General features: G+C 40.6%; 1 protein-coding gene across 8 annotated transcripts in view; it reads left to right on the top strand.

Annotated features, from left to right (window-relative positions):
- The window catches only part of CCDC102B (coiled-coil domain containing 102B), a 413,274-nt gene that overhangs the window by 302,035 nt on the left and 94,118 nt on the right, over positions 1–17,121 (top strand). For 6 of the 8 annotated variants that reach the window (XM_039523358.1, XM_039523359.1, XM_039523361.1 and 3 more), the window contains one exon: positions 9,863–9,966. In XM_039523358.1, the coding sequence (XP_039379292.1) occupies positions 9,863–9,966 (104 nt within the window). Of the gene's footprint in view, positions 1–9,862; positions 9,967–12,916; positions 12,976–13,167; positions 13,433–17,121 lie in introns of those variants that run through there. The other 2 variants (XM_039523364.1, XM_039523365.1) reach the window with 2 other exon arrangements.

Below are 17,121 nucleotides of genomic sequence, written 5' to 3'. Positions count from 1 at the left end.
TACATTTACATTTAGCTGTATGAAAACACACATTGTTTGCTAATGCCCAGCTTGTGTAGCGATCCATGTCTACCTGTATCAGAGACCTGTCCTCTTCATTATTTATCATGCCTTCAATCTTTATGTAGCTGCATATTTTATCAACAATTTTGTTTTTTTCTAGATCATTAATAAAAATGTTAAACAGCATAGGAACAAGAACTGATCTCAGCAGGATCCCACTAGAAACACACCTGCTTAGTAATTCCCTATTTACAATTAGACTTTGATGCCTATCAATTAGCCAGTTTTTAACCCATTTAGTGTGTGCCTTGTTAATTTTATATCATTCTAGTTTTTTTATTAAAATGTCATGTAGTACCAAGTCAAATTCCTTACAAATGTCTAAGTATATTACACCATTACTATTACTTTTATCAAGTAAACTCATAAAAAAAAATCAAGTTAGTTTGATGGGATCTACTTTTCATAAACCCATGTGGACTGGCATTAGTTATATTACCCTCCTTTAATTTTTATTGAGTTATGTATCAACCATTATCTTACCTGGGATTGATGTCAGCCTGAGAGGACTATAATTACCAAGGTCATCCAATTTATCCCTCTTAAATATTGGCACAGCATTAGCTTACTTCTGGAACTTCCCCAGAGTTCCATGACTGACTAAAAATCAACATTAAAGATCCAATGAGCCCACCACCCAGCTCTTTTAAAACTCTTGAATGCAAATTATCCAGACCTGCTGATTTAAAAATGTCTACCTTTAGTAGCTGCTATTTAACATCCTGCTGAGATACTATTGGAATGGAAAGGATGTTGTCATTATCATATGACTACATCATCAGTTTTTTTTTCTCCAAATACAGAACAGAATACGTACTGAACAATCCTGCCTTTTCTGCATTGTTATTAATTTTAACATTACCATCTAGTAATGGACCAATACCACTGTTAGGATTATTTTTGTCTTAATACACTTAAAATACTCCTCCTTATTGTCCATAGAATTCTCTTTGTGTCCTTTTGCTTCCTTTATTGATTTTCTACAGTTCCTAGCTTCTGGTTTATATTCATTACTATCAACATCCCCTTTCTTTCATTATATATTGATTTTTACAGATGCCTTCATTTTCCTTCTAAGCCAGATCAGAAAGGAAATAATCAGCCAGCATGTTTTTACAGTTCTCCCATTGATGCCATAAACTTTTCACTGGATATATGCAGCTTAGATTAAAAAAAAAAAAAACACGTTTAGTCTGCATTTGTTTGCCATCCATTTGCAAAAATGTATTTTAGTTATTGTCTCTGTCTAGTCCTGCAAGGTGATAAGTGCTCTCTCTGATTTCAGAGGATAAGTCTCTTACTATGCCACTGTCCAACAACATTGCTCAAAAATAACCGGGCTGTCGTCATGGTGCTCTGTGTTACCTAATCACCATAGTATCACTTTCAGCTTTTAAGGGTGTTGGTATGATAGGCTTCCTGGCTTTGAGGCAATGTTCCCTGACCAGAAACACTACCACAGTTTCTGCAAAATGGACACTATCTTCTTTTATTAAAGATATTAAGATGTATGCAGACCACTAATGGTGGCTTTCATGGAATTTGGAAGCTCCATTCTGAAAACTCCTCTTCCTAGACAGTCTTGTGGGCCCCAGGAAGCAAATTCCTTAAGTCAGTGTTTCCCAAACTTGGAACGCCGCTTGTGTAGGGAAAGCCCCTGGCAAGCCAGGCTGGTTTGTTTACCTGATGCGTCCGCAGGTTCAGCCAATCACGGCTCCCATTGGCCTGGAGCAGCGAACTGCAGCCAATGGGAGCTGCTGGAAGAGGCGCGGGCTGAGGGATGTACTGGCCGCCTCTTCCAGCAGCTCCCATTGGCCTGGTGCAGCAAACTCGGCCAGTGGGAGCTGCGATCGGCCGGACCTGCAGACGTGGCACATAAACAAACCAGCCCGGCCTGCCAGGGGCTTTCCCTACACAAGCGGCGTCCTAGGTTTGGGAAACACTGCCTTAAGCGAATGGGCAGAAGCTTGTTCTTATTCAGAGTGAATGTTTTTGAGGGAAAGCAACTGAGAACAGTTAGTGAATCAGCCATTAAAGGAAGAAAGCCCTCTTATGGAGTTTTCCCAGTGATAGCTTTGGGATCAGGATTTGGCCCAAAGGGAGTATACAAAACAAGACCTGTATGGTGTGAGAGAGAGAGAGAGATGAATTCTCATTGACTTCAATGAGCCGAGGATTTCAACCCTAGTGTCAAGGAGTCAGAGTAGCAAGATCTGTGAAACAGAAGTAATCTCTGTTTGATTTTGATCTTCACTGTAAACTATTTCAGATAAAATATGACTAGTAACTTGTAAGCGTGTAGGCATGTGTGGCCATCCCTCTGAGGGAGACCATGTCTCTGCTGCTATGGATCTGGAATGGCAGTCTATACAAGGGAGAAGTTAGCTGTCTCTAGGGCTCAAATCTTCAGACAGGGCAGAGCAGGGAGTATTCTAGGAGCCCAGGTCCTAAGTGAGGTGGGGCACCAAACAGTCCCTCAGGCAGAGCAATCAGTAGTCTATGATCCCGAGCCCCCAAACAGGGTCAGGCACCAAACAGTCTATGGATCAGGCAAGGGTGAGCACCAAACAGTCTGGCATCCTAGTTGGGCAGATGGTAGAACAACACAGGCATCCTGGCTGAAGGTAGGGAGGCTGCCACTCCACGGTGGCAGGGGGTAGGGGGATCCGGATCCACCCAACTTCACCGACTCCCAGCCCAGGGCCCTAGCAGTGGTGGAGTGTTCCACCACTGGGTCAGCAGGGATCTGCCTGCAACACTCTGGCCAGTCTTCAAGCACCAATGCAGCCTGACTACTGTTGGCTGTCCCTGGATGGTTTGGATGTTCTCACTATAGTCGCTAAACGGGGAGTCTTTGGTTTTCTACTTACCCATCAACTTCCATAGTTTGTTCAGATGCTGTTCAATGTGGTCCAAAGTCTGCATGGTAGGTCAAAACCGTTATGACGGCTAGGTTAATAAGTAATAATGTACTTTTTTGGAACAGCAGATGAGGTCCAAACACTACCATTCCCTGGCCAGATCCAGAGCAATGAGGTGGTCATGTGGTCCATAGTGGTTTTTGCAATTTCAAGCATTGTTGAGGTATGCTATCCATAATCTGTCTGGGAAGTTCTGGCTAGTCTTTGGAGCATTTAAGTTCTGGTGCTAGGGCTATATCTTGGAGGTTCAATGTTTGGTAGTACAGAAAGTAACAGTAGAAGTGTTGATTTTGATTCATCTGCCTATCCACAAGTTGGATGTGACAGCTTCTTGTCCACACTGGTTCACAGTATTCTGCAACTGAGTACACCAGGGCCAAGGCTGTTGTTCATAGCACCAGAGCAGTTGATCCCCAGCTAGTTCTTGCTAACTTTTGAATAATGATTATGTGAGTCTTACCTTTAAGACTACTTTTTGAAGTTGTCATGAAAGATCAGTGTACAGTCAAGAATGTGACTGAGATATGTTGGCTTTGGGTCATAACACAGTTTTACCACAAAACTCAATAGAGACTACCGGTTGCCAGGACCGGCGCAACCCATTAGGTGACCTAGGCGGTTGCCATGGGCGCTAACATTTGGGGGATGGTGACTGTGGCGGCCAGACCTTCCGCCGCCTCTGTCGGGGGCACCATTTCGGGAGCAGGACCTTCCGCCACCTGTGTCTGGGTCGCCATTTCAGGGGAGGGACCTTCCGCCGCCTCTGTCGGGGCCCCATTTCGGGTGCGGGACCTTCCGCTGCCTAGGGCGGCAAAAAAGCTGGCAGCACTCCTGCTGATTGTTCACATTTGGTCTCAACTGCCACTTTTTGAAATATTCCCCTGTGATCTTAAGATCAGATGTAGGAGTCACTTCAAGTTCTTTAAAGCTATGGAACTGAGGTTGTGAACGCCAGATCATCAGCAATTTTAAGGTGGAACAAACTCAGAATGATATGCTGTGGGTCAGTTCAACAAACAGAAATATTTTGATTTGTTTCCAACCAACTGTGACTGGAGGCCCAGGGGAGCCAGCTGAGGTCACTGAATTAGGGTGAATTGCACAGAATGGGGCAGGCAATCCCCAAAGCTGGTGGATATTCCAATACTTAGATTTACCAAGACAGCTCAAAACAGCTTCTAGTATACCTCACTGGTTACTTAGAAGTCAACAATACAGTTCCCTTAAAGTAACCCAGTCTCAGGCCTCCACCTAGACATCCATGTCAAATATGATGAGGATTAATGGAAATTTTATTCATCATATACAAAAGTTCTACGAATCCCAAAGGATTGGACACATTACCTGCCAGGTTAATGAATATTCCAGATCTTACCCAAATACATGCTTACAGCCAATTCTTATTAACTAAACTGAAATTTATTTAAAAAAGAAAAGAGGGAGTGTTGATTAAAAGATCAATATGCATACAGACATAAATATAATTCTTGAGGTTCAAATTCATAGCAGAGATGGTGAGCTTTGTAGTTGCAAGGAGTTCTTTTATAATTTAGTCCATAGGTTATAGTCCAATTTCCAAATATCATATTCAGGGTGTTTCAGTTTAGGACTGGGATCTCAATCTTGCAACTCAGACTTCCCCAATGAAGCTTAAGCAGAACTGAGAGAAACAGGATCAGGCCCAAGGGTCTTTTATACAGTGTTCTAGCATCCACTTGACCATACAGTCCTTGGTAAATAATAGGCTTTTGATGTAACCTTCTGTTTCCTAAACACCACTAGTAATTAATTATACAAATTAACATAGACTGCCTAATGGGTAAATTGCCCTATCATAAACTTCAAAGAGAAATATAGACAATTAATTATTTTACCCAAGATTAATCTAAATGTTAATATTCCCTGTTGATCTCCAAATTAATAGTTATAGTGACGGACAAGAACTGTCTGTTTACATGGCTAGCATCTAAGATATGCAAAATTAGTATAATCTCTAATTCTCTAACAATACAGGTTTGCACTTTAAAGTTCTAGCCTATCTAGTATTGAATGGCCCTAATTAACATTCACATACTTTCTAACATGTCTTTGGGTCATTCAGCCTGCAAGCTGCTTAACCCTTTCTTGCAATGTGTTACTCTTTGTATAAGATTTGTTGCAATTATATAACAGTGATAGCAATAATGATTTGCATGATTATATTTTCATTGGACAACGTTACATCAACCCAAAACAAAATATTTCATTTTAATTTTGCCATTGGAAAAATGAAAATTTCCCATGGAAGCTTTTGATATTGCAGATACTACCTTTTCTGTCCAGCTCCTCCTTCCCAAAACCCCACATTCCAATGGAAAATTCAGCACTGGCTGTAATAGGAAATAAGTGACAACCAACAAAGTTTATATTGTTCCTTTTAAGTTAAACAATGCTATTTAGAATAAATCATTGTATTGGATAGAGAATGTGTGATTGTAGAAAATGCTTGTTTATCTTACTGCCATAGTTTATTTTGGATCTTTTTAAAATTCATATCTTCAAGTTGAAAAAAATTTACTAAGAGCATGTAGTAAAACTATGCTAACCTGCAAGAAATGCAATTTACTGTGCCACATTCCCCAAAAGAAAATCACTATTTATTATTTTTTCCCTCCATTTAGCCACATCCATAGGCTTGCAAAAGTGGCAAAATCATTCATGTCAGTAAATGTTGACGATCTTATGAAACACAGTATATCCATTTTACAGATGGGTAAATGGAAACATGGAGGCATAGAATAAGAGCTGTTTAGCTTCCCACAGCAATACATAAGAATTTAGGATTAAAAACAGAATTAAAACACTGCATCCAGTTGAAGCTGGAGGAGGCATTTAGGTAGAGAGAATGTAAGTACCTAATCAAAATAAAATGACATCTAAGAAAATAGAGGTCATTTAAAATAATTAGGTTCTAAAGTTTTCTGTATTGCTGAGCTTTCTGTAAATTTTTAGTAAAATATGAGACCACAAATGGCTTAAATAGATGTCCATTGTCTATGGGGTTAATCCATACCCCATAGCAGTCACAAGGTACCTCCTCTGCTGTAAGCATGTTGAATTGGAGCACTTTAAACCAAGTAATTTTGAACATGATTAATCTGAGTGATCTCATTAGTACCTTTTATTATGTAGCTTGTCACTAGAAAGATAGAAAGTAAAAATAAGTGAAGATTCTGGCCTGCTTTGCTGGAAACAAGTTATACATCTTAGAAAACAAAATGATGAAAGATGCAATAAATATTTCACCTTTCAAAGATGGAAAAATTAAAACCCGTCCCTTAGTGACAAACGTGGCTGCACTGCCTTGATCAGAAAGAATTCACTGCAAAACAAGGTAAAACTGAGACATTGACGCAATTATTAAAGGCAAATGAACATGATAAAAGATAGTTGAGAAAGTCCAAAGACTTATCACTTAAAAGAGAAAAAAAAATCTGTTTTGATCTCCTTCATATACAAGTTGTGTTAATGTCTCATGTTTCAGGTAACTAACACTGAGCTGTGAGCATGATTTGATGGCAGCCTTTATAAACTGATCACAATAAGAATAGGACAATATAGTGAATGAAGTACAAGGCATTTCCTGATGATGAAATGACTGGTTAGTTGAAAGTGATATGTACCATTAATTACAGCCAGTTATTATTGCCATAGAAATTCTGTGAACTAAGATTATTGCTATTAACATTTCAGAAAGAGAGTTCTTTCTTTTTCTCTCTCTACATCCTCCACCCCAACGCTTTTCACTACAATAGAAAACTATTGATTAGCAATATCCATCACAGTGCCCTTAGTCTGCATATAACTGCCATTGATAGGAATAGGATATCTGTAATGGTAAGTGTTTACTAGGCTTCTTACTACACTGCAAAGTCACACTGCAAAGATATAGCTAAAATATCATTCTCTAGTTGTACTTGGATCCTAGTACTTAGACCCATATCTAGCAAAGCACTTTAGCACAACCTCAACTTTCAGCATATGTGTAGTCCTAATGGAATCCATAGGACTATGCTCATTCTTTACTGGATCAGGTGTTCAGGTACCAAGATTATATTTAACTCATAATTCCTGTAGATAGATTTCAGGGCTCGGCAACCTTTCAGAAGTGGTGTGCCGAGTCTCCGTTTATTCACTCTAATTTAAGGTTTCACGTGCCAATAATACATTTTAACATTTTTAGAAGGTCTCTTTCTATAAGTCTATAATATATAACTAAACTATTTTTGTATGTAAAGTAAATAAGGTTTTTAAAATGTTTAAGAAGCTTCATTTAAAATTAAATTAAAATGCAGAGCCCCCCAGACCGGTGGCCAGGACCTGGGCTGTGTGACTGCCACTGAAAATCAGCTCACGTGCCGCAGGTTGCCTACCCCTGGATTAGATACTTTTGAGGATCACAATAAGTGGAGCAATGGAATTAAAATGAAACTTATTGTATTGCTTAAAACAAGTGTTGCCAACTCTTTTGGGAAAAGTTATAAGGTGTGGTTTCACAGTCCCTTAAATTTTGCTGCACTGTGTGTACCCCCTAAAATTCAGTGTGACTCTTTTCCAAAACTGTAAATCCTGAGTGGGAGAGAGTTTGCTGAAAACTCTTTCTAGGTTTGCCAATTTTGAGATCAAGGAATTTGTTTTAATCTATCAAGTCCTAAAGAGTTTGGTTATCCATCTGAGGCTTTGGATAAATGGTGTGGTGTTAGAATGGTGTTGGCCAGCAGGTTCATTCTAAACTGCTAGTGTAGGCAAAGGCAACTTTAACATGTGTTAATCTAATCATATTGAAGCCTAGGTCCCTGCACTAGCTTCTACTTGTCCAGCTCAGTACATGCTAAAGTCCACAGTAGCATTTTAGAACATGGTGGTTAGCACCCTATAACATGCTACAGCATGTTTTAGTAAAGACGAACCCTGAGACTCCACTTTTCTTCCCATTCAGTACTGCATCTGCTGAGAACAAGTCTGAGCTACCCTGTCTAAAAGGGAAGAGGCTACTGGCTGGTTGGTGTGAGTGGACTTTGCCTTTTGGAATTGCATCTCTACATTGGGCTATCACAGTGGTTCTCAAACTGGGGCTGCTGATTGTGTAGGGAAAGCCCCTGGCGGGCCGAGCCGGTTAGTTTACCTGCCGGGTCCGCAGGTTCGGCCGATCGTGGCTCCCACTGACCAATGGGGGCTGCGGGAAGCGGCACAGGACAAGAGATTTGCTGGCCGCCATGTCCCACGCACCCTGTTGGCCTGGAGCGGGGAACTGCGGCCAGTGGGAGCCACGATTGGCCGAACCTGCGGACCCAGCAGGTAAACAAACCAGCCCAGCCCACCAGGGGCTTTCCCTACACAAGCAGCAGCCCCAGTTTGAGAACCACTGAGCTATCAGAACCCAGATCTATTAACTTGCTAGCATGCTGCAAAGCCCAACTATTTTCCAGGATTTTGGTGGAAGTGTGAGCTGAAGGCTGGAAGGTTCTACGTGCTCTATAGAGATGGCTATTTTCTTTGCAGATGGTTATTTGCTGTGAATATTAAATTGTGTAATAAGGGCCTGCAGCACTAGATGGTTGCTTAGTAAATCTTGTACAAACTGAAATAAACAAGCAAGCCTGGGAGGAGCTTGTGTTTACAAAACATGTGATCTGGAGGTATCTTTGGGGGTGCCTGCAAGCCTCCCATTTAATATGTTCCCAGCAGATTTAAGGGAATACTGGGTTCAGGGGAGTGGCCGAGAGGATGAACTCCATTGGGATACTGATAAATTATCCTTGAAGAAGAAGATTTATCTTTGGGGCTTATAAAAATACTTTGACAGCAACCTATTTATTTTTCTTAGAACTGGACCAGGTTGTTCTGTAAGCACCTGCCATTTGGTGCAAGGCAATTTGTGTCAGAGCTACCTATATATCCATAGACCCACCAACAGGCCTTTATTAGTCAACCCGTGCCCTGCATTTTAAATTTACCCAGTTGAACACCTTTTTAAGGAACAAAAATGTAAGCTTTTTTCCTCCCACAGAGTGCAGCTTTAGATAAACTTGATTGCCAAGTTTTATTGTCTTGGGAGACAATTAATTTTTCCTTGGTTTAATTGAGAAAATGAATGGATTCTCCAGTCCCTCAAGACTCCTTCCTACAAGCACACAAAGCCTTGGGACATGGAGATTTATCACAGGCTTGGGGAAAACACATATGGGAGCCCCTTACTTAAATGCTGGCTGGGCCTCGGTGGGTTTGTAACAACCACCAGAAGTTGCTTGACTTTCACCTGTTATCAGGTTTCATTCTACAAGTTTCATAGAAGTCAAATTAGAATTCTACAGAGAAAGCTGCTTGTGACCTTATTTTTAAATCATGACTGCATTTTATTGCTTTTCCAGTGACTTGGCAGGTACTTTATTGACAGCAGCAAAGAAACTGGGGGAAATATATAAGGATAGATAAAATATCCTCATACATAATTAGAATAAATGTTCTAGGTTATTTCTTATTGTCCATAAAACTTTGTGATGCTTTAACAAAAAAAACCTAAGAAAATAGGGTATTTCATGTATTTCACAGAAAATAAAGTGAATGATGTGTAGGAAATAAAACTTGGCAACATTTAGCATAAGGCACACTGAGTACAATATTATCTGTCCTTACTAAGAAAAAGGATCCTGATCCTGTGTGTTTGTGTGTGTGAGAGAGAATAAAACACACATGTGATTAAAATCTCAAACAGAAATGTAACTTTAAAAAAAAAATTAGCCTCAAATATCAGTGGGTGTTATTTGTGTCTATTATAATACTCATGGTAAAAATGTGCGTGGTACATTTCAAAACCAATCTGGTCTGTTTGCTTTCAGCTCGATGACTCACTAAACCAGATTCGAAAGCTAAAGCGATCTCTGGATGAGCAGACAGAGGCAAATGACAATTTACAGATTCAGCTTAATCATTTGAAAAGCAGGTCAGTGCTTTACCCTTTTAATACTTTGAATCTGGGCTGGAATGTTAATAGAGGAAGATTAAGTGAAGATGCACTTTAACTGGTGATCTGTCACATTTACATTTGCCTGGTAACTGTTGCAATTGTTTGGTTCCCCCTACAATTCTGGTTCATATGAATACATTCAAACTCCTACTGTAATTTGGTTTTTAATCAGTCTGGGTGAGAATGGATAAACACACAAAAATAGGTGCAGTGAATCAGGAAAACAACAGGATACTCTGGGCCCCATGCTGGGGGTATTGTGCAGCTGTGCCACCCAGGGGAAGTGCTTAGTGTGTGAGACAGGCTCCGCAGTGGAGTTTTCGACATGTAGAATGGGAGTGCCTCCTGCGCTCCTCCTAAGTAGGATAAAAAACATGCTTCACTCTGGCCTTCCCTTCTTCCCACAGCTCTCCCCTCCCGTTACAGTGAGTAGGGTTCTAGCTCTCACTGCCAGGGATAAGTTACTCCACTCAGGATATGAAGAGACTGCATGTCTGATTGATCCCTGCATGAGTGTGCATTGCGTAGTAGGGAAAAGTCTCCCTGTACCTCTCCTATACCCTTGTGCACCCACATGTGAGTCTGTGTGCATTTATGTAAGTGGTGAGCATGCATGTAGGACTGGAAATAGTGAATAGTAAGAAAAAAATCAGTCAAAACTGTTTCTAGTAGACTATGAATCCAACACTCTAGGATGGAACCTGCCATTCTTGCAAAGATTACAGGAGCATACTCAATATTTTCATTATTTATTTCATTATCCAATAGCATAGATGATATCCAAAGAAAATGTACAACTGACCCACTTTTTTTCTCGGGGATGCTCCATTAATTGCCTGTTACTAAAGAGGCTACTTTAAAGTGTAGCTTTTTCTGGAAACACAATGGTTGGTATAAATATGGTATCAAACTGAATCTGGAACATTCAAATATATATATATTGCAACACCTTTGTTTCCTCCCAAGACTGCAAAATATACATATTGTGAAAACACATCTAACCCACCTATATAATGCATTTATATTTATAAAGCATCTCACCTGAACTTGAATGCTTATCTTGGTTGGCAGTGAACATTTGTTCCATATTATGCAAGATGCTGAGAAGCCAACTTACATTTTAGAAAGTAGTACTTTTTGAATATATTAAGATTTTCCCTTTTTTGTTGCTGCTGGTTAGCATGGTGGTTTTTTAAGCATTACAGATGAAAGACAGATTATGGCTATTTGCTTGCTCACCCTAGACTAATTCTGAGCCTACCTTATGCCGTCACTTACACCTGTGCAAAACACTAAATGTGTACTCACTCTGCACTCAGAGAAATGACATCCCAAGATGCAAAGTACTAGAGAATTAGGCTTACAAGTGATCAATCAGAGATTTTAGGATGCTGGTGTAGTTTGGTAAAGATAGTATTCAGTCATATTTTCTCATGATATATTTTAAAATATGCACAGTTGGATATATTTTGAACCCACTCGTGTGATGGGTTCAAGATTTCCCCATGGAACCATGCTGCTTCAGGTCAGTCTTCCATTGGACGTTTCCTCCTTGCTGAAGTGAGTTAGAAACCAAACATTTTAAATCTTTTTCCTTCCCATCTTATCTTTGGATAAAAACAACCTCTAAGTGTCTGATCAGATTGTACCACTTAAAGTTACAGTGAGGGTAAACTGTGGATAAAGAGATTGAGGAATGTGCAGGGGCAGCTCTAGGCATTTCGCTGCCCCAAGCACGGCAGGCAGGCTGCCTTCGGTGGCTTGCCTGTGGAGAGTCCGCTGGTCCCGCGGCTTTGGCGGACCTCCCGTAGGCGTGCCTGCAGGAGGTCCTCCGAAGCCGCAGGACCAGCGGACCCTCCGCAGGCACGCCTGCGGGAGGTCCGCCAAAGCTGCGGGATCAGCGGATCCTCCGCAGTCAAGCTGCCGAAGGCAGCCTGCCTGCTGCCCTCGCAGCGACCAGCAGAGCGCCCTCCGCCGCTTGCCACCCCAAGCACGCGCTTGGCGTGCTGGGGCCTGGAGCCGCCCCTGGGAATGTGTGTATAGGGGCTTTTGAGTTCTAAAGGTAACATAGTAGAGTACTAATGGTATATGTCACAGTTACATGGCTAGCTGCACATTTGTCTCCTTTCTGGTATCTGAGTGCACCTCCACACGTAGCAGTCTTTGTCCCTTTACTCTCCTGGGGTAGAATTTCAGAATTTTCACACTCTTGGGATGTCATACCCAGATCCAAGTCTAGCTGTGCCAACTGCTTATCAACATGCCCGCCCAACTGTACAACTGGGTTTCTTCCCTGTGACCGGGGATATAGGGTAAGATTCATGAAGAGACTTAAGTGTTGCAGTGCTGACCACCTAACTTCTAAGTGCCTAGAAACAACACAGAAATCGATAAAGTCTGAGTTAGGTAGAGGCTCCCTATACAGTGAATGGGGAGGAGATAAATGCCTAAGAATGGAATCCACAAAAGCCGACAAGCTAGACAGGGAGCTGCCTAAGCTAGCCAAAGACAGGTGCCAATTACAGGGGTGTGTCCTAAGCCCTACTCCCTCATGGAGATAGATGACTAAATCCAGACTGAAGGGAGGTACCTCTCTCTGCTAGCGATCCATGAATGGTAACACCAAGTAGATTAGGTACCTAAACCACTTCTTGAGGGAATGAGTTAAGTGCCTACCTCACTTCACACAAACTGTGGGGGCAGGAGTAGGAGGCCACTTTATATCTCTTAGCCCAGTGGTTAGCTCACTTACCTGCGAAGTGTGAGACCTAAGTTCAATTGCCCTCCCCCCGCCAGAGGCAGGGAGATGATTTGAATGGGGTCTCTCCCACCCCTGAGGAGAGTGCTTTAACCACTGAGCTATGGGATATTCTGATGTGGGGAGTGGATTTCCTCAATCTTTCCTATTGACGCTGTTTTACTGTAGGTTAAATACTAGTGATTGGAGCAGAAGGACTGGATCTAGGATCTCCCACCTGGACCCAGGTAAAGGAAAGTGGATATCATGGGTCAGAGTGACCTTGAGCAGATAATTGGGCTTATGTATATAGGTAATGGGTATATATGTATATAGGTTTGGGTAAAGATTACCCAAACATAACAACCCAAAGAATAATGATTAGCAGCTTACAGTGGGGCACAGAAAGGAATCCAATCTAACTTTTCATCCCTATCCAGAGACTTTCAAAGCCAAGTGACTAGTGAGTCTGAAATGACTTCATATATTGTGGTTGTAAAGAATACCAAGATGACTACCCCTCTATACAGATAGAAGATTATTGTTAACTCATAGTCAATTAGTACGAATGAAAGTATGCTGTATTCATATCCTGACAAGGAGACCTATCAGGCTGAAGCATGTTATCTCTTGGGAAGTGGTGCACATCCCATCACTTGAGAACAAGAGTTGGAATGGACTAACCAGTTCATCATATCTATAGGGAGCAATGTGATGTAGGAAACCATCCTGCATTGTCAGAGAGGTCAATGTAATAGGTTTATTGCATCATGCCTTAATTCCATGAAAATTGTTTGACCATGTTGAAAAATATTTTGTAATGTTTCCCAAGCACTTCAAAATGTGGTTCCACTAGGCTGCCTTATTCTACAGTGGCAAATTTTTATGGGGCTTTTATGGATCATCTCCATAAAAAACCTGAGTGATTGCCTTAAAATGCCAGGTCATCTCAATAAACATGATAGTATGTTCTTGACAGAGATCAATGTACAGCACACTAGACTGTGAAAGGTCAAGGAAATAACATTGTCTCATGGTAATATAAACATTTTTATTACACAATAAAATCAACAGCTACTCTTTTTTCTTTTTAACACTATGTCTGTATTTATAGCTTTACCATGGAAATCCAAATATTACAGCACTTCCAAGCTTTAAGCCTTATTAACGTTCCCTGTTTTTGTTAAGGAGACAATTAGTAATGCACAAAATCATGAGGAAACCCTTCTCAAGGTTCAAAGTCCTTTTAAGAATTCCATTTCTAAATACTGCTGCAGGAATTTGGCCACACAATACTGACCAGCAGAGTCAGCTGGCCATTAGCTGCTTATAGGAATGTCCTTCCTGTCAGCTACACTCTAGTAACTGGGTAGTATTAGTAAAGTGGCTGTACTACTACAGTGCCACCTGCTGCCACCAGGATTCCACTGTTTGAGTTGGTACTTTTAGGAGCATCTGAGACTAAAAGGATTTAATAAGAAGATATTGGAGCATCAATACTCTTAAACAGAAAGAAGTTCCTTGGTGGTGGCCTGGTGAATTTCAGTCAGTGAAGAACTGCACATGTTGAAGAAGCTCTACCCCAACTAGGATGGTTCTGTGAAACAGCTGCACTATTGATGCTGCAGTTTCTATAGTGGGTTTGAAATCTGGGTCATTGCTGGGGTGGCTTAATCCCACCAGCCCCAAATGACCAACTGTGAACCAACAAGGCTTTAAATTTTTTAATCTTGGAGACAGATTATCTGTCGAGCACTATTCACTTAATAAGAGGGAATAATAAAGGACAACGCAAAAGGAATTATTCTTAAACAGCTTCTTTTTTCAAAGCAATTGTGTGAAATATTTTAGGTACAGATTTTCCTTTTTTTTGCTTATTAAATATTTGTATGAAAAAACAATCTTTGTTTCATAAATACTTCTCTGCTGCTGTTTCTTATTTCTTGTATAAAGACACAAAGAAGTAACTTATTCTATGTTGTAATAACACTACTGAACTGCTGTGGAGATTGTGGTGATGTCACAAGAGAAGTTTAGAACTTCAGGAAGGGGAATAACAGGAAATGATGAGCTTTTAAATGTCAGACATAATGTCTAGCTAAAATAATGTTTATAAAGTTTCCCATGATATCTCTTCTGCTCTTAAGAGCAAGTTAATGCTTTATTTAGCACCAAGAGATGAGTTCTTAAAGTGATGGCCATTTCTGGCAGCAGATGTACAGAACAATATGGAGTACAGAAACATGGTTTGCAGACTATACCAACTTACATGAATAAGTTAATATATGTCCTGACACACTGTGTATCTAGAAATCTCAAGTAATGTATGTAACTTTCACAGCACACTAAATTACTTAATTGACAATTTCCTATCTCTCTTCATTCATACTCTTATATTCCGTAACTTTAAATAAAACGCAGTTTTCTTGTTAATATTTATCCCAGTGGAAAACCTTTTTATACCGCACTATTACTAATAAAGCTTTCAAGATATTAGTTGACCAGTATCATGCTCATGAACTGTTGAGAGCTTTTGCATGAATTGCCATGTGCTTACAATTCAGGTATTATGTAAGAGTAGTTCAGGTGCAGCCATCTGTAAATATAACCTTTTTTTTAATTGAAATGTTATTCCCTTACTGTCAACCAGCCTGTAATTTTCCCCAAGGTCTTTCAGCTGAAACTGTGCTGTTGTTGCCATACAGTAGGTCAATTAAATATTACTAGTCCTTTAACACTCAGCTGACAGCACTGGGGAAATAATATTACAACAAAGAAACAACCTGTTTAAAATAAATCTGAAACAAAATGTTATCCTTCACTGAACAGAATACCATATTGAATCTAGGGCTTTTTCTTTTTTCCTCAAGGGAAGCCAATTGACCTACTGTTGTAGTTACAAAAGAGGAATATTAAAACATCCCGAAGAGCATGTTGAGGCAACCTATCACTTGTTTTCTCTATTTAATTGTTTCCTGTGACACTGACAATGCAACTAATACTTTGGGAGACCCATATCCAGGCATAGGCTTGGAGTGCTAGGGATTAATCATTCTTGCCACATTTAGTAATGGTAGACTGAGGAAAGCATGATTTAGACATTTTTGTTTGTAGCCATGTTGGTCTCCCTTCATGGAATCCCACAGCCCAGGCTCCCGCCTGCACCCAAACATCTAACCCACAATTAAACATCCCTGTAGCCCGAGCCCCACAAGCCTGACTCAGCTGTCTTGGACCAGCTGCTGGTCTTCAATAGCAGCATAGACATACCCTCTGAATAACTTTTCCAGACCTGAAGAAGAGCTCTGGGTAGCCCGAAAGCTTGTTTCTTTCACCAATAGAAGTTGGTCCAATAAAAGATATTCTCTCCATTCCATCTTGTCTCTCTAGGCATTTTTTGTTGTTTTGGTTAGGTCTTTTAATTTCTGTTGGAATTTATTTTTTAGAATAGTTCTATTTTATTTTATGAACACTTAAGTGATGGGGGGAGGGATAGCTCAGTGGTTTGAGCATTGTCCTACAAAACTAAGGGTTCTGTGCTCAATCCTTGAGGGTGCCATTTAGGGAACTGGGATAAAAAACTGTCTGGAGATTGGTCCTGCTTTGAGCAGGGGGTTGGACTAGATGACCTCCTGAGGTCCCTTCTAACCCTGATATTCTATCAGAGTGAAGAATTTAAAAAATAGATTGAATCTGTGCTACAAAAGATTTTCTCGTTTTTTTTGAAAAAGCAACACAGAGTCCTGTGGCACCTTATAGACTAACAGATGTATTGGAGCATAAGCTTTCATGGGTGAATACCCACTTCATCAGACGCTTATGCTTAGTCTATAAGGTGCCACAGGACTCTTTGTTGCTTTTTACAGATCCAGACTAACACGGCTACCATTCTGATACTTGTTTTTTGAGAATCTTGTCTTGCAACGTAGACTAAAAAAAGGGTGGTCTTTCTATAGCCAAAATGGATATGTCCTCACCATTCAGTACATCCTATTGAATTCAGTATGATAACCCTTTGAGTAACTACTCCTTAATGTGAGGGGTTCAAAACTTGGCCCTTACACAATAGGGTTTATGGACAGACTCATCTGGCAGTCTGGCAAATGTAAGTGTTCTAAGATTGACAAGCTGTGTGATGCTACGCCTGTCAAGGAGAATAAGCAACATCAAGAAGTGTCAATCAATGGCAAAGATCTTTCTTGGTGTTCCAAGTGCTGCCAGCTCTTCCTATTAAGGATGGCCCTAGAGAGAGTCTGGACTGCCAAAGTGCCACATACAGCTGTCAGCTCCCATAGAACTGCTATGAGGTCACCTCTTGAGCTCAAATTGGCTCAAGTTGGCTCAAGATGATCAGCTAACACACAATGATGTCAAAAAGAAAGAAGTGAATGTTT

The sequence above is a fragment of the Mauremys reevesii genome, linkage group 2 (assembly GCF_016161935.1).
Source record: "Mauremys reevesii isolate NIE-2019 linkage group 2, ASM1616193v1, whole genome shotgun sequence".
Classification (NCBI taxonomy): Eukaryota; Metazoa; Chordata; order Testudines; family Geoemydidae; genus Mauremys; species Mauremys reevesii.
Note: the sequence above shows the minus strand (reverse complement) of the source record. Positions and strands in the feature narration are given on the sequence as shown.